Source organism: Panthera pardus, unplaced genomic scaffold, assembly GCF_024362965.1.
Source record: "Panthera pardus isolate Hobbes unplaced genomic scaffold, ASM2436296v1 HiC_scaffold_20, whole genome shotgun sequence".
Lineage (NCBI taxonomy): Eukaryota > Metazoa > Chordata > Mammalia > Carnivora > Felidae > Panthera > Panthera pardus.
Genome location: NW_026526766.1, coordinates 17,568,770 through 17,590,284, shown reverse-complemented (window position 1 = coordinate 17,590,284; position 21,515 = coordinate 17,568,770). Strand labels below are relative to the sequence as shown.

At 48.5% G+C, this 21,515-nt stretch overlaps 1 protein-coding gene across 3 annotated transcripts in view; it reads right to left on the bottom strand.

Annotated features, from left to right (window-relative positions):
• PCSK5 (proprotein convertase subtilisin/kexin type 5) overlaps positions 1 to 21,208 on the bottom strand; it is a 444,612-nt gene extending 423,404 nt beyond the window's left edge. For 2 of the 3 annotated variants that reach the window (XM_053907817.1, XM_019463577.2), the window contains exon 1: positions 20,469 to 21,208. In XM_053907817.1, the coding sequence (XP_053763792.1) occupies positions 20,469 to 21,185 (717 nt within the window). In that variant the 5' untranslated portion in view covers positions 21,186 to 21,208. The remainder of the gene's footprint in view (positions 1 to 20,468) is intronic. The other variant, XM_019463578.2, reaches the window with a different exon arrangement.
• Positions 21,209 to 21,515: the final 307 nt, after the last annotated feature.

Here is a 21,515-nt window from a genome sequence, read left to right as displayed (position 1 = left end):
GAAGAATTGAGCACAGTGGCTGTTCTCAACCCTGGCTGCATATTTAAGAATATGGTTGCCCAGACCTTACCCTACGGCCAATTAAACAGATCAGTGAAGGCTCCCCGAAGACTGGACTTTGGAGCCGGGAAATGAGAACCACTGAGTCAAGGGGGCTGAGGATCAGAAAAAGAAAAGGCCAAGCTAGAACAGCTCCAATCATCAGGATTTGGGTGACCGTAAGGAGACAGAGCCAGTTTGTTCTAGAACAGATGTGGTATGGGAGTGGGGTAGGGTGAATGGTGTCCAGAGATAGATGTCTCACTTACGTACTAGCAGAGCATAAGGACACGACCCTGTAGCGGAAAGGACATTCGGATGACTGAAGCCATGGCGAGCTAAATCCGGACAGCACTCTCCTCCACATTGGACTGTCTCCCTCGCCTCGCACTCTGTGTGCGTAAACGTTGCCGTCTCTTATAACGGAGCAGAGAATAGGTCACACCTCTGCTAGAAGTCCAATGGCATTCCTATCTCCTCCCTTAAGAGACAATCTAGTCCTTACTGTGCTTGGTCTGCTGAGAGCTGCAGGCGTGCTCCTCAAAGCATGGTCCCCGGCCCAGCGGCAGCCCTGGCATCATCCAAGAGCTTATTAGAACCACAGAAGCTCTGGCCGCATCCCAGACTTACTAAATCAGAATCCACATTTGAACGGGATCTCTAAGGGCCTTCGCGGCACATTGAAATGTGAGAAGCACCCACGTAAGGGGTCTACCTTACTTCCCAACCCTCATGACCTCCCCAGCTCATCTGCCACCCAGACGCCACTCAGCATCACAGGTCTTCCTGTTCATTCTTCCTCCAACGCATCAGGCCCTCTCCCGTCCAGGGCCTTTGCACTGGCTGCGTCCTCCACGAGAATGTGTCTCTCCCAGATATCTGTCAGCCTCATTTCTTTCCCTCACCTTCTCCAGCTCTTCACACATCCCGCCTTCTCCATGATAACTTCCCTAGACATCCTGTTTACAACTGAAGGAAAAAAAAAAAAAATGTCCAGACATCCCCCTTCCCTGCTGTCTCGCCCAAAGTTCTTACCACCAACTGACATACTTGTGCTGTTTATCGACAGCGTCCCCGCGGTAGACTGAAAAATATGGCCACATTCTTTGCATCTGTTCCTATGAAGGGGTGAAGTTTATGTCTCCACCTCTTGAAGCTGGTCATGTGGCTCGTTTGGACTTAGGGAATGTTAGTGCGTAAGACACAAGCAGAGATTTGCTAAGGGCTTACACTCGGAGGGTTCCTCTCTCTGGCCACTGGGATACCATTGGTCCCTATGAGAAGAAGCCCAAGCCAGCCTGTGGTGGATGATGGGAGGCACACGGCCAGTGACCCCCCCCCTCCCCATAACCCAAGCCAGCAGCCAGCACCAGCCACTAGGAACGTGAGTGAGGACATCCAAGACCAATCAGGCCCTGGGCTGACCACCGGTTGACTGAAGAACCTACCACACAACTCACAGCTTCACAGCAATAATGCTTATTGTTTTAAGCCACTGGGTTTGGGGCGATTTGCTTTGAAGCAAGCTGCTACACTCCTCCTGTGAGAATTGAAGTTTCCAGAAGCATCTCCAGGGCTTAGAAGAGTACTTAGCATAGTGTGGACGTTCTAAAACGTTTGCAATGCACGTGAAAAGACAGACTGACGGCAAAGGAAAAAATTACAAGAGAAGGCAGTAAATGCCAAAGATGGTCTCCATGACTGAGACACTAAAAGGCAGGAGAAGGGCCTTCTGGGTCCCTTAGAATCTCTGTCTCTTTAAAGTTAGAGTGAACTAGGTGAGATTCCGACGACTTCAGTAACAGACTATTTTAGCAGAAATACAAAATTCACATGTTCACATGCGGTGTCTCAAATGTGTTCAAAATAGTTTTGTTTTCGTGGTGCTTCACTTGTCTAAGACTGCACAACCATGTGACCTTTGGAATATTTTTCACATTATGCAGCACTTACTCTCCTCATTTTAAGTTATTCTGATTTTTAACAGCTCGCAAATCGGCGAACCAAATCACTGCATGTTGCTTCAATCCTGTCTTGCCAAAGACGAAAAATCTGCTGCTTTGGATTCGTTTCAACAGTTGGAAATTCAGGCCATAACATTTTAAATCTCAGATGTTCCCCGCTGTGTCCACATCACATAAATCAGGAAGAGCACAGATCCCGACGTTTGCGAAGCCAGTTCTCTAACAGCGAAGGCAGAACGGGCCAGCGGACTGGGGCGGCAAATTTAAGTGGATTCCGCAGCAGTGGGTATCACAATTCTGGAGGCACAGTGTGGCCCTTACAGAATGCACAAACAAGTGCGATTGGCGAGCAGAAAGCACGTTCCCTATTAAACAATCATTCGAGGTACAAAGGTAACATGTTGTTTTCATTTCACGGGGAAAAATAAAAAAAAAAACAAACAAACTGCAATACGCTAAGTTTCTATCCTCTTGGAAAAGAAAAAACCTTCCATTTTCTAGAGAGGCTTACAGGTCCCGAACAGGTATATCTGAACCCCTGGAACGAATTTCATCCAGAGAGCTGGCAAGGCTAGAAGGAAGCAACTCGGTGCAATTAAGCCCTGGCGCCTTCAGGGTTTCTTTCAGGAAACGCAAATCTCTAAGCAACAAAACGCGCGTACGTACATTTGGAAATACCTACTATCTGGCCTCTGGTTTTATTTTTTTGAACCCATCTAATTTTCACTGACATAATGAGTAAGACGTAGACGAGACCACTGAGGTCTTCCTATTAAGTCACTTCCTGGGTTCTCATCCAGAGTATCGCCTCATCTTTTCTCCCCAGTCCGTACATACGTTCACCTATACTGCGTGCAAGGCTAAGGAGAAAGCCTGTTGTATTTTTGTACTCGTTGGAACGCGCAAGGTTTCACAGCAGGAGCAAATGAACCCATGAATCTCAGTGACTTAAAACAACAAAGGCTTGCTGCTAGTTCGTATTACGTGTCCATCGTGCATTGGCTGGGAGTGCTGTTCATCAGAGCCCATGAGGACCCTGGCTAATGGGGCATCCACCCCCTGGAGCGTTGTAGACCACAGCAGATAGCGCACACACGGGTAAAGAAGGGACACGGGTCACTGCTGTTCACATATCCAACATTTCCATCTTGGCCAATTCCATTGGTTATATGGCTACCCTTATCCCCCAAAGTAGGGAGGTACAATCCTATCACATGGCTAGGAGGACACCCAGAAATTTTCAGTAGACCATACCGATGTCCACTGCAGTGTTGACTTACCCTCCGCCTTTATTTACTCACAGCCAACTATCCCTTTCAGAATAATTTTCTGAGGGCATTTTAACTGCACAGCGCTCTTCTAGAGACCATATGCAGGACAAAAATGAACCAAAAAAAACCACATCCTGTCTTTAAGGCGATTGCTATCTAGCAAAAGAGATTACACACACACACACACACACACACACACACACACACACACACACACCCATACAATGAATACAATCTAAATATGTCAAATGCCAGGAAAAAGAAGCATATAAATTTCAATGAGAGTTTAAATGAAGGAAGTTTTAGCCACAGGCCATTTCACTTGAGGAAATACCACCTGAGAAGGGCTTTGCAGAACCAGTGAGAATGGTGCATGAGGATGTCCAGGCAGTGGGAATGCCGTAGGGGGCTTCAGAAAAGCAGGGCATGGCACTTCTTGTGCAAAGAATGGCAAAGTGTTCAGGCTGAATTATGTTTAGAGTAGGGAAGGAGGAGGAGGAGGAGGAGGGGGAGGAGGAAAGTTCTACTCTAGAACCGTATACAGCCTGAGAACACTTCCCTTTCATCTGACCCAGAAAACAACTCACCCTTCCCCCTGTCTAGGCCTAAAGGACTGGTCATTTGATGCTCAGATCTGATCAAAGGGGAAAAGGTCAGATAGGGAGACCCAGCTAGAATGAGACACTGGTGTCTGGCCACGTCACTCAAGTAAGAGCATTCCTTTTATAATGGAGTTAACTCCCAATGGATATTTGCTCTATTTGTCTTGAGTTTACTTCCTATCTCCAAGGATATCTCTGAAGCCACTCCTTAAGGACTAAGCTCTGGGGCTTAATTTTATGTCTGTTGGTCCCAGAGGCTGCAATCTCTCCTCTCGAGCTGATATAACTCGTGTTTAGGTCCTTCAAAATGGCCAATCCAGGCAAGCCCCGCCATGAGCGTCTGGCCAGCACCAGATTCTACTGCTTACATTATCCCAAGCTTTAGACTTTCCTACGCACCAAATCTGCTTCCTTTTGCTACTCCCACTGATTCCACACAAACGGTAAAAATGTACCTGTGATCTGAAGCGGTCCCTTCCTCCTGACCACTTTTTTTCGCTGCGGGACCTCTCGGTGCCATTCCCACTGCTCCAACAGACACAGGGGCCCACGGCCACCCCAAGAAGATGATTACAGCCAGCAGGGTGCCTGAGGTTCTCCAGGATCCATGGAGAAACCATCCGGACCCTAGGATGATCTGGGACTTAGCTCATGGATAATGTCACACTGTGTACTCTCTCATGTGAAGAATTTCCATGGAAGTCAAAGCCAGAAGGAATGACCCTGCTGATGATGCCGAGGGCTGAAACACTTAAAGATAAGGGCTAGGCTAGTTCCCAGGAAGTGATGGACTGTAGGATTCACACACAAAATGACTCATCAATCCTAGATCACTGCTCTTTCCACCCAGTCCTTTACGGAATACAAGATGCACCGTTAGCCTTCTTGATTCACGGGGTGGTAGAATTCTTTTGCAATTTTTCTCCAATATTCAGATTTATTGTTCACTTTATATACATTGCATGTCTATAAAATACGTTGGGACTCAACTGATATTTAATCGTTACTTATAAAGAACAAGGCACCGTGCTACGTGCTACAGAATACTAATGAAATGCCCCAAGGGGGAAAAAAACAAGCTTAACTGTATTAAATTCCCCAGGAGTATTTTGGGCAAACTATACCTAAGTTTTACCTATACCTTCAGAGCAAGGTATAGCAAAGAGGGGACGTTGAGACGTGCCCTCAAAAAGAGAGAGGATTTCCTATCTCTTCAAAAGCCTTCAAAAAGCCCAGAGAAGAAGTGTGTTTCAACACAGTAGGATATGGGAGCTACTGGTGGCTTCTGAACAGGAAAATGGCATCACCAAAATACACTCTAAGATCATTCTCCCCTTGGAGCCCCTGGATGGCTCAGTCCGTTAAGTGTCCAACTCTTGAGTTCAGCTCAGGTCACGATCTCACAGTTTGCGGGTTCAAGCCCCGTGTTGGGCTCTTCTGTGCTGACAGCAAGGAGCCTGCTGGGGATTCTCTCTCTCTCCCTCTCTTTCTGCCCCTCCCCTGCTCGCTCACTCGCTCTCTCTCTCCCTCCCTCAAAAAGAAATTAAAAAAAAAAAAACAAAACTAATAAGATCATCCTCTCCAACTTCAAGTTCAACCGCTTCTTGTTAACCAGAATCTTTTTATACCAGCAGTTTTCGGTTCTTTAGGAAATGCTGCGCTGGCCGTCTCCTCTGCAAGGACCCGGTCCCAACCCAGACCTCCAGGTGGTTGGCTTCTTCTTAACATTCAGGTCTCGGCCTCCAGAGTGCCTCCTCAGTGAGCCTCCCTGACCAGCCTGTCTACAGGACTCCTCCCCACCTCGGTCGATTTTACTCTACCATCGTGTTTTGCCTTCCAACAGCACATTCCCAATTGCAATTATGTTCTCCATTGCATTACTGAGTTACGGCTTGTCCCCTCCCACTATCACATAAGCTCCATGTGAGCAGGTACCTTATCAATGACAAATGTAGAAGCGCTGTGCCCAGTAGAAGGGCTGATAAACAATAAGTATTCTACGACTATTTTTAACAGCTGGATTCAGACACATTACCTACGGTAAAGAGACCCTTCAATGCTTTTGGATTGTCACAGAGTTGCGTCAAAATGACCACGATCCATTTTAGGACATTTTCCTCACCGCCAAAAGAAGCCCCACACCCATCACCCTATTCCCGCCAACTCTTCCAGCCCCATGTGACCACTCACCTACCTCCGGCGTCTGTGGATTTGCCTATTCTGGGCATTTCCTAAGAACGGAATCAGAAAATATGTGGCCTTTCGTGACTGGCTCTTCTGATTATAGCATAGTTGTTGTCAAGGTCCATCCGTTTTGTAGCATGTATCACGACCTCACTCATTTTGATTGCAAAAGAAAATTCCAGTGTATGGATGTACTATGTTTCATTTATCCTTCCATCCATCGAAAGATATTGGGCTGTTTCCACTTTTTGGAGTTTTTGTGTGAACAGTGCTCCCACTTCTCTTGGGCATATAGTGAGGAGTGGGAATACTGGGTCATATGGCAACTCTATGTTTAACCTTTCGAGAAACCACTAGACGGTTTTGCAACAGTGACTGTACCGCTTTACATTTCTACCATCCGTGTATGAGGGTTCCAGTTGCTCCATATCCTTGCCAACACTTGTGATTAACTGTCTTTTTGATTACAGCCATCGAACGGAGTGTGAACTGGCATCTCGCCGTGCATTTGAAATGCATTTGCATTTCCCTGATGTTGTGTATCTTTTTATGTGCTTATTGTCCATTCATACATCTCCTTGGGAGGACTGTCTGTTCAGACCCTTTATGCCCATTTTTTTTTTTAAATTTTTTTTTTCAACGTTTTTTATTTATTTTTGGGACAGAGAGAGACAGAGCATGAACGGGGGAGGGGCAGAGAGAGAGGGAGACACAGAATCGGAAACAGGCTCCAGGCTCCGAGCCATCAGCCCAGAGCCTGACGCGGGGCTCGAACTCATGGACCGCGAGATCGTGACCTGGCTGAAGTCGGATGCTTAACCGACTGCGCCACCCAGGCGCCCCCTTTATGCCCATTTTTAAGTGGGCTATCTGTCTTTTTATTATTGAGTGTATATCCTGGATATAACGCTCTTATCGGGTATGGTCTGCCAATATTTTCTCCCATTCTGTGGTTTGTCTTTTCACCTTCTTAATGATGCCCTTATAATATTTAAATAAAGCAATGGGGGCGTCTGGGTGGCTCAGTCAGTTAAGCGTCTGACTCTTGATTTCAGCTCACATCATGAGCTCACATTTTGCGAGACTGAGACCCGTATCGGGCTCTGTGCTGGTAGCATGGAGCCTGCTTGAGATGCTCTGTCTCTTTCAATAAATAAACAAACACACAAACACACAAACTTTAAAAATAATATAATAAATAAAGCAATGTATAAAACGAACCCTTGAAGACACAGAAAGCCTATGATCAGCTCCCAAGTATGTGGCAAATTAGCGGCAGGGCAGGCCCCACAGGGGAAGGGAAGTCACCTGTTTCCTGCCTTGAGTTTTGCTCACAGGTTCTCAGTGTTGTCCAACTGAGCAATGACATCATCCTACAACAATTCAAAGAATGTAGCATTTGGTAAATTGGCCGAGGAGCACTAACCAAATAGAAAGATGGCCCACAGTTAAAAAAAAAAAAAAAGAAAAGAAAAGAAAAGAAAAGAAAAGAAAAGAAAAGAAAAATGGAAAGGGAAGGAAAGAGAAGGAAAGGAGAGGAAAGGAGGAAAGAAAGAAAAGGAAAGGAAAGGAAAGGAAAGGAAAGGAAAGGAAAGGAAAGGAAAGGAAAGGAAAGAAAAGAGAAAAGAAAAGAAAAAAGAAGAAAAGAAAAGAAAAGAAAAGAAGAGAAAAGAAAAGAAAAGAAAGAAAATAGGTTTTCCTGGAAGCTGGGCTGCTAATAAATCCTAACCGGACTACAATTTAGTTTTCTCTTGAAAAACTTTGAAATTGATGAATGAGGTTCCACACACACACAGGAAACAAATCTATGTGTTAGTTACGTACAAGTAGAACAGCCCGGGATACAGTAAACTTCTACACTTACAGTTATGGATATTTGCTTACGAGGTTAAAGGCCCTGGAAGTGTCTCCCTCCCTGCACTGCATTCAAACTAGCGAGCGCGGCCCAGTTTTATTTTGGTTGAGAAACGTCCACTAGTAAAAACAAGGTACAGGCCTGGGAACATTGACATGGGGGAGCCAGGATATTTTTACAGCTGTAAGAGCTCCTCAGAGTAGAGAAATACCAGACCTTAAGTACTTATTACAAAAATATCAGACCTTAAGTACTTAGTACAAATACAGATATATATGGCGTGTATACACACACACACACACACACACACACACACACACACACACACACACAAACACACACACAGGGAAAGGCAGCAGGGAAGGACTTGCTTTTAATAAATCTTAACTAGTTTCAATGCTGGTATGGTATTCACACTGTAATTTTCCCAAGACAGAATTAACCTCTCAGATAATGCACAGATCAAATTAAAATGTTAATGCTTCCTTTGTGATGCTAACCCTATATTAACAATCAGATGACATACAAATGCAAACAAGATTAATCTAATATTACACAGGGCCATCTAAAAGTATTATCTATTAAATAGAGAGCAAAATATACATAATTTTTTAAACATATATTTTAAAATATGTGTATATTCCTAGATGCCTGGGTGGCTCAGTAGGTTGAGCGTCCGACTCTTGATTTCAGCTCAGGTCACGATCTCACGGTTTTGGGGGTCGAGCCCCGCGTCGGGACCTGTGCTTACCGCAAGGAGGCTGCTTAGGATTCTCTCTCCCCCCCCCCCCCACTCATGCTCTCTCACTCTCTCTCTCTCTCAAAATAAACAAATAAATAAACTTAAAAAAATTAAAAATTATATATGGCTATTCCTATAGGGCAATAAAGTTTGGATTAAGATAAATAAAAGACACGTTTGGAACACACAGCTTCATTACACTCTATAAATAATGTAAAGGGCAGAACACATGACATGAGAATAACTCATAGGTATAATTATTTACTATAATGGAAGTGGGTTACGTGACAACTCAAGGTGGAGGCAAACATGAAATGTACCAAGATATACACCATTTAAAGATCATCCTTAAGGATTATCGCTGGGTTCACATTCTCTGTCTACATTCTTCTATGTTCAGCGTCCAATGCAATCTGCAGTTTTTACATCAAACACAGGAAGACACAATTGGGAGTTGAAAGCAGTGACCCAGGTGGCTGTCTTTATCCGTTAAGCTGACACAGGACCTGGAGTGCAAATAATACCGCACAGATGTGTAAAGCAGAGATAACACCTGAATTTATCCAAGGAGAATGGCCGTATGGGGCACACCTCACGTTCACCTGCCTGGAAGGTGTGCTGGCACGATTACACGGAAGCCTCATCTTACCCAAGCTGGTAACCATTCCAAACAACATCCCAGCCTCACACTTTGTCGACTCGGTCTAACCCGCTGTCTAACCCACCTGCTCTCTACCTGATCAGCTCCCCAGCGCATCCACACCTTGGACCCTAGCATGCCGCAGAAGAGCTCTAACTTGGAGCTTACAAAACAGCAAACACACAAACACACAAACAAACACACACCCTCTGGGATGTCTTGTCCAACTGGCCCCTCCGTTTTTATTTTGCACTCACGGCCCCCAAGTCCTCCCCATTCCTTTGACCCACCAGTCCTGTTTCGGCCCCTCCACCCTCCTCAAAGCCAGGACGCTGTGCTGTGTCATTTCAGGGGTCCTGCCCCTTGCATTCAAAAGCCATCGGATTCGTTCCCCACCCCCTCCCCCCACCCCCACACCCGCTTCCCACAGATCTTTTCCCTTCTCTCTCACCCTGGCAAATTCGAACTCCCAGTTTGGTCCTGTTCTAATGTCAGATTTCTGGGCATTCGTGACCAAAGACAAAACAATACGGATTGGTTCATTGTTCACTCATTAATATTCAACCACTACTTATGGGGCGATAACTAAGCACCAGCAGCAAATGATCTCCTTGCTATTTGGCTATTCTTTGCGGAGTCATTCATCGGTGATTCTTCTTTTTTTTTTTTTTTTAATTGTATAGTTGAGAGGTGACGGTACATTCGTTTCAGGCGTCCAATGTAGCGATGTGACAAGTCTACAGGTTAAGCTGGGCTCACGACAAGCATAGCCACTGTCTGTCACCACGCAGCGCTGTTACAATACCACTGACTACACTCCTCATGCTGTGCCTCTCATCCCCACGACTTATTCATCCCACAACTGGAAGCCTGGACCTCCCACTCCCCTTCGCCCACTTTGCCCGTCCCCCCACCCCACCCCGCCCCTCTGGCCACCACCAGTTTGTTCTCTGTATTTCTAAGTCTGGTTCTGCTTCTTTATTTGTTTATTCGACTTTTTTTTTGAATTCCACACACGAGGAAATCATATGGTATTGTCTTTCTCCGGCTGACTTATTTCATTTAGCGTAATACCTAGTAGGTCCACCCATGTTGTCACAAATGGCACGGTCGCATCTTTTTTACGGCTTCTTATCAGAATTTCCTTAACGCGTGTCAAACCACGGGAGCACCCGGACGCCAACTTTACCCAGGTCTCCCCTGTCTCTGCAGGTGCGTCTGAGGTGACAAGTGAGACAGAGCTATTCCGTACATCCGTTCCCTTCCCTTCCCTTCCCCCGCTACTTGGACTCCCCTGAACCTCCACTCGTCCTGCATTCCTCTTTAGTCTCAAGGCACCAGTGTTCTCTGCCTTCCAAGCCTATTTCTCTCCACATAATACTTCCCATCCCAAGTGCACACTGTGCTTCTCCAATGCCACAGAAGGTGCTGGGGACACACGCAAGAAAGAGGGACAGCTCTGCCCTCCCAGCTAGTAGAAAGATGTGCAATTACACACACACACACACACACACACACACACACACACAACTCACACATGTTTGAAAATAAAGGGGGATATTCCACAATACTTCATGGGGGTGAGGCATAGCCCAGGAATGTGCCTGGAAAAATATGATACACGGTCACACGAATCATAACGTAGTATATGATACCTTCAATTCTGCAGTCACCCAAATGTGTCTAAAATTATCTAGTAACATTGGAAAAGGCTCACAGTATAATATTAAGTGAAAACAACAGGATGAAACAGTATATAGAAACTGAGCTTAACTTGGTTAAAAAAAAAAAAAACGACAACAATATGGGGCGCCCGGGTGGCTCAGTGGGTTAAGGGTCCAGCTCTTGATTTTGGCTCAGGTCATGGTCTCAGGACTCGTGAGATCAAGCCCCACGCAGTGCAGAGCCTGCTTGGGATTCTCTCTCCTTCTCTCTCTCTGCCTCTCCCCTGCTTGTGCTCTCTCTCTCTCTCTCAAAACAAAACATGAAAGAAAAAAGTTTTAATAAAACTATTTAAAAATTACAAAATAAGATATAATAACAGAGACTTACTGAATAAGTAGTAGGTGCCAGGCACCATTCTAACGACTTTTATGATTCTGTAAGGGAAATACGATTGGCTCTTTTTAACACATGATGAAACTGAGGCACAGAGAGGTTAAGATGCTCGCCTAGGGTCCCCCAGCTAAGCAGTAGCAGTGTTAGGATTGAAACCCTCTTGGTTCTAGACCTACGATCCTAGGTCTTCCTCGCCCGCCACGGTGCACTGATGAGACAAGAGACAGGGAAAGAAGGTAGGTAGGTAGGCAGATGTGCAGTTAGAACCTTCTCTACTCGTTTCCTCTACCGCCCCACATCCTTAAATTCCCCTCACTGTCCAACCAAGCACTGGCGCTGAGATCACAGGGAGCCTCGTCACCACCAAGTCTTTAAGCCACGTTCCAGCTCTTACAGGCTAGATTCTCCCCAGAGCTCTTTTCACTAGTGCACACCCTGTAAAGGGGCACACCCGTCCTCGTGACTTCCAGGCTCTACCTTTGGTGCCGCCCTGAGCCTTCAATGCTCCCTTTAGCCCTTAAGCCCTAAGTGGAGACATTCCCTTAAGGCTCTAGCCTCAGCCCCCACCAGCCCTCTTCATGCTGTACCCCTTACCTATCCTATGCACCTTCCCCACCTTCAGTTACGTGGAGGTGGATGAGTGCCCGTCTTCGCTTCTTTCCTGTCCTGAATCTCTTCTGCATCCTGGACACTCCTATCTGCCTGCCCTTCTGTCTCCCCACAACACTGAGGCTGAACCTATCCCCTTGTTCTCAAGATGCTCCCGCAGACGGCCCCAGTTCCGTACACGGGTCCCCCATGCTTCCGGTCCCGTGGTGATAAACTTTATAGTTACCCTCACCCTCTCCCTCCTCCTCCTCCTCCCCCGCATCCATTGAGTTATCAAGCCATATTGAATCCACCTCGACAAGGATCCAAATCTGCTTCTGATTCATTTCCAGGCACCTTTACCAACACAATAGCCTCTCTGCCTCCCCCGGTTCCTTGTGCACACGGATACCAGCAGATCCCTCCCGGGCACAAGTGAACCGTACTGGGTTGCCTGTGACCCCGTTAGTACTTGCCTTGCTGAATGACAGCTATGAGGGAAAACGTCCTACCTCCTTGAAAGCAGAAAACGTCTTCCATGTTACATGGTAGAGTCTCCTGTTTGTTGAATCGGTAGGTTGTTACCTCTTCTCAGGGGAATTCAATATCATTTTTTATCCTACTTGATAAGGTGGAAACCCCCTCACCGACGCATGTAAGGCCTTACATAACCTGATCTGAGCAGGAGGTCTTCTTGTCCCACATCTTCTTCTAGAAACAGCATCCTTTCTTCCCTTGGAGAACTGTCCCTCTCCTGTTTTGGTGGGTTGCCCATCAGTGGTCAACATCCTTACTTCAAGGGAGACCAAGTGACCCAGGGTGACTCACCAACAGACTACTGTCCCCGTGGACAAAGTCACTGGCTTATGAGTGGAGACATAACCCCACCGGGAAGAACTGGGGTTCTTTCTCAGGGGTTCATCTCATCAGCAGGTAAAGGAGGTACTAAGAATCGACTGAGCATTGCTGCCTGGGGGCAAGGGTCTGTGTGAGGATGAAGCTACTGACACAGGGAAAAGGAGAAATACCAGACACGAGCAGTACTCCAGATCTGCATCTGGGCAGACTCACAATCACATTTTAAAGACGCTTGGATCTGGATGCATTTCAGAATCCAGAACCCTTCGGATGAGAAGAGCACAGCAGGGCACACAGAGCAATGTGGTCTCCACACCCTCTACCCGCACCCAGGACAGCACCCTCACCATCAAACTCATCCACGCAGTTCCGCAACCAAAGAAAAGAACCGATGTCCCAACTAATGTCAGTTTGGGTCAGGCAGGGGAGGTTTTGCCGTGAAGAAAGTACACGCCAGGTAGGGCCAGTGCGCACAGAGGGTTCAGCCTCTGTGTTCGGAACCGCACGTGAAGGCACGTGGACCTGTTTACACCAACGGAGTCCCCGCTTCCTTATCGGATTGCCTACGAGTTTTACTCAAGCAGTAGGAGTTTGGGTTTCCAACACTTGCACCGAGAACGGTCCCATCCGTATCCCTACATTTCCGTTTTATTTCCCGCTATTCCCTACACGTGCTCGCATCTGAATCAAATGTAAAAGGATAGCGTCGGGAAGAGTCTGTAATCTTCTAATAACGTTGTAGGGTGACCGAGAGTGACTACACCTCGCGGGGCGACCACCGAAGAGCGTAGAGAATTGTTGCATCGATATGTTGTACCTCTGAAACTACGAGAACATTGCATGTGAATAACGCTTCGATAAAAAAAAAAAAAAAAAAAAAAAAAAAAAAAACGGTATCTTGGCTCTTTAACGAATCTTGCAATCTCCATATTGTATATGCCTTATAAACCAAGCTGTCCAACCCAGGGATGGGGAACCCTAGCTGGGTGATTTTCTGGTCCATTGCCCCAGCTCTATGCCTCTGTCCATGGCTCTCAGTCTAGCTATCACTGTCCTCTAAAGTGGGGGGGCAGGGGGGATCAGGAGCAACACGGACTCCTTCCGCCCCCACTAGATCTCCACGGGCAAGCACAAGAATCTAGAAAATCACAAGTGACTCCACTACAGAAACCTTCGTTAACCATAGCATTCTCTTATTTTCCTTTGAGCAGCCTTTGAATCTCCTTGGAGCCCCTGTAGATCATGCAATGCTTCCCATGCCTTATTTTATTGACGTATTCGTGTTCATCATTAGGTACTTGATTTCACAGCAACCCCGCAAGGTGGCTGGAGCACATATTAGGGTCCTCTCTTTGAAAAATGAGGCAAAGAGGGCCGAGTTGGTTAATGAAAGAAAAAACCCCAGAGTTTCGCTCCAAGCTGCTGACTCCTACTCCTGTTTTCTTTCTGGTCCCGTTTTCCTGCAGGGATTAACCCACACTGAAGAGTTTATTGGCATTGATTGCCCTTTCTTGCTACCTTTAGATGTAGAGATCTCATCTGTTGAAACTCGCAAGAATACTGCATGAGTAATTTCACTGTAAATTGCGTGCAATTTAACTTTGATGAAAGTAAAAATTAACAGATACACACATGTGTCCGTACACATGTACATATATGCGCATACATATCTTCTAGCATGCATGAAGGTCTGTAAGCATTCGTTTTTCCCCATCCAGGAAGCCAAAGCCTTCCCTGTCATTGAATCCAAACTGAGTTCGCCAAGTGATAAAGTCCCAAGGCACAGCACTGCCTGGAGACACTTCGGCCTTGGGGAAAACGCAGACGCTGTTTCACTTAACTGGAACGGACAACACAAATACCCCTCCCTGCCCCGGGGATGTTTCTGGGTCAGGACTCCCTCCCTTCACCAAGGAGTCAGACATCGCTGGCCATTTTCCCAGCACTCTACCCTGCTTCTCTGGCTGACCTTTAAGGTTAGGACCTCTGGATATAAGCTCATGAGAGACAGCGATAAGGCAAATTCAGCTGCCTTCGGGTGCACAAAAATGCAGTTTTTCATTTCAAACAGACCCCGAAAATCCCAACGGCCACATACAAGCCATTCCTTGCCTATGAGGTTAATGCAACAGGTCCACCGTGATCAGGCCAAGCTCTCTGAATCGCTTTTTCCAGTAAAGGTTCTCCTGCTCATGAGAACGCAGCATGTGAGAGTCGCTAGCAGAGGTCAGGGCTGAGGTTCTTGGGCGTGAAGAGCTGCCCTGTGCGAGGCCAGGTGGACTCCCACACCAACTTATTTTGCTGTTTACAACATGCCTAAAAATGCAACTAGGGGAGCACAGTCCCATTCAACCCAGCAGTATTTGCAATGCCATCCACTCGCACCCAGAACCCACTCTCCACCGCTCATCACCATTTCGATCACCCCACATTGCCCAAAGATCAGAACTAATCAGCAGCAGGGTGGTGGTGGGGAGACCTTTGGCAGATCTCTGAACAAAACTTCCTCGTGCCAAAGATCTCTGGGAAATGCGGCTTCTAACTCTCTTCGTGCAAACTGCATTCAGAATTAAAACACGAATTCAGATGCGATCCAACATAATGTACCAAGGTAAGAGGCTTTACAAAATAATCGGTCTTCAGATATTTTCCCTCCCCGTCTTCCATCTCTCCGGCAGGCTTATCCTATAATATTTAATGGGCTACAACCAGGATCGACCAGGGAGGAAGGCATTGCCACGGGAAATCAGCCAGAATTGTTTAGAGGCCAACAGCAACTATTTTTAAGGTGTTTTACATGGTTCGTTGAAATGGAAAACCATTTTGCCTGTCTACAAAGCTCGGATTTAGCTCTTTTTTACTCGGCCGTTAAAAATGTATTTTCCTGATCTTCACATCTTGTATCTCCCATTTACAAAATGTCTTCCTTTCTCCCTATCCAAATAAAAGTTTGAATCTCACTTACTTCAGAGTCAGACCCAACCAACCTTTCGCTGCAAGCCTAACTATGTGCTGAGCAATGCACAGTCAACTCAGCCTATTATCTAGAGATTTATCATTTTACAGATGAAGGAACAGGGGCTCCATTAAGTTCACCGACTTTCCTGCTTTCAAAGACCTTGTAAGTGACATCTGGAGTTTCCAATATATATATATACACATACATATATATATATATATATATATATATATATATACACATATACATTATATACACATACATATATATGTATAATATGTGTGTATATATATATAATATGTGTGTATAATATGTATAATATATGTATAATATGTGTGTATATAATGTATATGTGTATATATATATATACACATACATATATATGTATATATGTATGTGTGTGTTTATATATATATATATACATATATATATATATATACATATATATATATATATATATATATGTATATATATATATATATATATATACTGTTTTCAGTGAGAACTCCAGGTAGAATATTTCCCCGGTATTGCTTGCATCTGGCTTTACCCTTCCGGAATCTGGCTCAAGATAAGTGACATGGTTTGAGGAGCGCTTTCTGTTACTGGTAATCTCGGCTTGGGATCAAGGATTATATGCAATTCGCAGAAGGATAAATACAGCTCTCGCACGCTGCCAACAGCCTTCACCGGGGACCTTCTCCCTGAGTTCAGATAACCAGAAATTAATCTCCCTGGTTTGCAGGGTTAGTCCAAACAAAGGTTCACGATTAACGTGATGCCGCGTCTTGATTCCTTGCTGTCACTGCTACCCTCTCACCACTAACTACACTGTTAGTTCCATCGGTCACGTCGCCCGATTCAGAGGCCGGACCAAGGCCTCCTTGCCACAGGTGTGAGGCCAACAGTCAGGGGACACCTGATCCTGGGAGAGGCTTTCAGGGGGAAGACAGGGCGTTCTACGGCCGACACGAATACCAAGCAAAACAGGACATACGCCAACATGACAGCATCTGCTACTGCTAATTATAAGGCATCATTGCAGCTTTTCAAGGCATGACCACTCACAAACACTAACATGAGGTGGAAAACCTACCGAAACACAGTGCTATCTCTATAACCAAAAGCAAGAAAAGCCTCATTATTCTTCCCTTCCGGGAAGCCAAGCATGTCCTCGTTGCCTGTTTGCTTGCTTGCTCTTGCGTTAACTCTAAACATCCTATTTTTCATGAGCACAAGAGGCACACCTATTCTTTTCCGCAGAAATCCCCAGGCCGGAAATTTTACCTCGGGTGACTTCCAAGCGCTAAGATGCGGTATAAAACATTACGCTGGAGTTACGAGTAGTCACGATGGCACCTCGACGGTGGTGAAGATTCACCACCTAAAATAGCTGCCTAAAATATTATACCAAAGATGTCAGAGAGACCACCGAGATATTAAATGACTTCGGAAACAATAATAGGCCTCGGTTCCAATTTGTGACCCATGAGGTGGGACCCCAAACCCAACTGGGGTAAAAAAACATGAGAACATTCCAGAGACATTTGCAAATTAGTTACTGCTCAGTGGAACCACAACTGGTTTATTTAGGGAAAGAAAGAATAACAAAAGGATGGCTAACGTGTTAAAAGGTCAGAGCAGTAAAGGGTGAATAAGAAATACGTTTGGCCCTTACAGTGCAATGATATTGTCTGTGTAACTCAATTTAGCGCCCCCAACACTTAGCATAGGGTTACCCCCCTTTGATCTGCAGAGGGAACCCTTTACACAGTGAGACCAGCTGACCTTTTTACACCGGTTATGGCATCAGTTCAAGGGGTCCCCTGTAACCTTTCAAAGCACTTAATGTCTTCACAGGCATTGTAAAAACCACAATAAATTGTGTTGGGTGTCATGTGTATTTCTAGTTTTCTGCGTATTTTACAAATGAAAAGCCACAGATCTCCCTTAAAAAGCCCTCTGTAAACACAATCCTGTGAAGTTACAGGACACAGCAATGCTTGTTCAAAGGGGGTTCTTTCGGTGACAAAAATCCCCTCCCTTCCTCTGCCAGGCTCTGCAATATCTAAGTTCTGTTTAATGAGTTCATTAAGAAACAGGTATTTCTGGGGCGCCTGGGTGGCTCAGTGGGTTAAGCGTCCGATTTCAGCTCAGGTCACGATCTCATAGTTCGCGGGTTCGAGCCCGGTGGCGGGCTTTGGGCTGACAGCTCAGAGCCCGGAACCTGCTTTGGATTCTGTGTCTTCCTCTCCCTCTGCCCCTCCCCCACTCATGCTCTCTCCCTCTCCCTCTCAAAAGTAAAAATTTAAAAAATATATATTTTTTTTAAATAAACATTAAAAAAAAAAAGAAACAGGTATTTTTCTTCCCTTACAAGTCATGAAGCTTCTCAGAGTCAAGAAGCCCAGGTCTGTTTGAACTAAGTATCTGTGAGTTAATACTAAAGGTTTGCTTCCAGTCTACTCAGCCACTAAATCAGAATTCAGGGGATTGGGGGTGTTACTTTGTTCCTCCCATGGGGAGGGATACCCTACCAGGCGGAATTCATGCAGGGTAGGCCTGGGCCAGACAGTCCTAGGTCTGAATCACAGTTTTGCCACCGTCTAGCTCGGGGATCCTGTGCGCATCAACTTCTCCAGAGTCCTGGTTTTCCAATTTGCTGAATGTGGAGGCGTATCCACCCAAAACGACCGTTTTGCAGATTACCAAAGAAGTCTATATTCAAGACCTTATTTTCTAAGTAGGTATCCTATGGAGGAGATGCTCCGTGTTAGAGAACCTGAGAGATGCATTTCTGGGAAGAATGGTAACAAGGCTACTTTCGTTGACAAGCGTTCCCAGTTACATTCCAGGGTCACATGCAGCACCCAACTTGAAGCTCATGGAAAAAGAGGAGACTGGGTTCTTCCAATGAAACAAGAAGCTAGTAGACTCCTAACAAGCCATTAGAATGGAATTCTCCTGAAGATGACAGGCGCTGGGGCAACAAAGTCTGGCTGGCTTCCCTTCCTTCCTTCCGGGGGGCGGGGGGTGGGGGGGGGGCTGTTGGATACGTATGGTGGTGTTGGGGGGGGGGTGGGGGACGGGGGCGCACGCGTATGCGCAGGGGGGCGTGGCGGTGGGGGAGACTCAGACCTTGCCCCTTGCCCTGGTTTCAGTCCTCCACAGGACTGACTTCCCTGGAACGCGTCTTCCCTCTGGACCCACAGAGCCCAAGACCTCACGCTCCTGCTCCCCTGAACCCCCCCCCCCCGCCCCCCCCACCCAGCGCTCCCTATCTCCTTCCAGATGCGGTGATCGCAGAGCTGCCTCTTCAGTCAGTGCCGCATCGCCCAGGCAGCTGAGGGTCCCTGCGCCCCAGGGCTCCCGTTCCTGGACGAGCAGCACAACATCAGAAACCGTCTGTGCTGCTCTCTTGGCCCCGCTGCGCCAGCCTCCTGCCAGCCTCCTTTCCCCTCGCGCTGGCAGGACACGTGCATCCGGAGCAGTCCCAAAAGCCGGTCTACAGCAAAGGTGACCCATCACCCTCGCCTCCCACCCCCAGCAGGGTCTCTGGCCAGAGCCCCCTTCTCCAGCCAGGCCTAGAGAAGTGAGTGAATGGGGTGTGAGTACTGGGGCGGGGCGGGAGGGGGGGGGCGGAGAATGATCGGGTCACTTTCTGGAACCCGCGTACACTGCCCTCTCCACTCCATTTCTAGCAGGAATGAGAGCGAGGAAGCCAAGACCGGTTAGCTCGGAGGTGCCTCCAAATCTGTTGCGCTTCCAATCATCCGCATAACACCATTCAATTCATTGTTCCCCAGCCGGGCAGCTCTGCCCTAAGCCCGGGAGCGGCACCCCATGAGAACCCCGCGCCCGTCTGCCTGTCCAACTCTTCGCCCCACGTCGCCGCCGCACTTCCCTCTCCGCGGGGAGACCTGCAGTTCTCCCAGAGCAGAACCCCGCCGGCGGGTGTCGGAAGTTTCCCACCCCCTTTTCCGACCCCGCTCCGGGAGCCCCCACGCGGATCCCACGAGAGAGGCGAGGAGAGCGAGAGGTCTCTCCCCAGATCTGCGCTCACGCCGGGTCCGGCCCTCTCTTCCCTTCCTCCGCCTCCCTCTTCCTCCTCCCTTCCAGCTCCAGTCCCCGCGCCTCCTACTCCTCCAGCGCCCAGCGGTCCTCTTCCCCCCCCCCCCCCCAAGGGGCAAACTACTTTCTGGGCTAAATTCAGGTCTGAGCAGGAAAGGCTCTCCCTTCCTCGCCTCCTTCTTGCCCTGGCTCTCAGAAACCGCAAGGAGTGTGCTCACTCCCCTCACCCCCCAAAAGAGCTCAATCTACCAGTGCTCCCTGACGTTCCATGTCAAAAGACCCGGTCGGGTCTGAAACCACCACGGGGGTATGCACACTCTGGATTTTTCCAGACACCCTACCTGTCCCTTGTGGCCAGAAGAAGAAGAAGAAGAAGAAGAAGAAGAAGAAGAAGAAGAAACAAAACAAAACCCACAAGTAAACAAAACCAACCCCGGTAACTTTGGGGAGAGAGAGTGTGTGTATGCGTATGAAAGAGAGAGAGAAAATCGCTCAAGAGTTAGGGCAACAGCTGCAAGAGCACATCTGGAAGAGGGGGAAGGGGGGTGACAAGGAGGGGGCAAGAAGCGCGGGGTCGCTGGGGGCTCCCCCGGCCCCGGCAGCTTCAGGGCCAAGGACTGGGCCAGCCCGTCGTTACCTGTCCCATGTTGATGAATCCGTACTTGCTGGCGATGCGGTTGGCCTCCGGGAAGCCGCCGGCGATTTTGACTGCCCAGTGGTTGGTGTAGACGCGCGTCCGGCACACGGGGAGCAGGCAGCCCCCGAGCAGCGCCAGCACGCACAGCAGGTCCAGGCGTCCCGGGCAGCAGCAGCGGCTCCCCCAGCCCATGGCCCCGGCGCCTCGCTGCCTCCCTCGCTCGCTCGCTGACTCCGCGCACGAGCGGCGCGCACAACTAACTTCTCCGGCCTGGGCCGCCCCGGCGCGCAGCCCCCGGCCGCCGCGGCGCGCAGCCCTGGGCGATCCGCAGGAGGCGGCGAGCCCCGGCGGGGAGCAAACGGCGAGCCTGGCGCCGGCTCCTAGACCATCCCTGGGGCTGCGGGGACCTGCGCGCCGTGCCCTCCGGCCCGCGGGGCGATCGGCGGGGGCTCCCCGGCTCCGGCGCAGGAGGCGGCTGAGCGGGGCGGGCGCCCTCCTGCAGTTGGGTCTCGCCGGCTCGGCTCCCGACTCTCCGACTAGCCTTCGCTCCTCCCCGGGCCCCGGAACGCGGCGGAGGCGGCGGTGCAGGCAGCGGCCGGGCGCCCCCTCTGCTGGCCCGGGCTCCGAGCGCTCGCTAGCTCGCTCCCTGCGCTCCCTCCGGCTCCGAGCGGCGCGCGGGGAGTGCGAGTGGCAATGGCAGCAGCGCCTGCTCTGCATAAATGACTCCCGCCGCCCCCCTACCACCCCTCCTCTCCCACAGCCCCCTCCTCCTCTCGCTCCTCCGCCCGCCGGAGAGCGGCCGCGGCCAGGCGCCAACCAGGTCCTAGCGCCGCCGGGTTCTCCGGGCTGTAACCTCTCAGGGTCCAGGGCAGCAAAAGCCAGTCTTTCCAAAGGGCTGGGAGGAGAGCTCCCGGCGTCGCGGCCTGACCCCCTTCTCTCCCTTTCCTCCTCGGATTTGAGTCCGTTCACCGCCCGCCTCGCGGAGGACTGAAGAGATCGACACGGTGGTGAGAGTCCAGAGCCTCGTAGATTCATTCATCCCCGCTC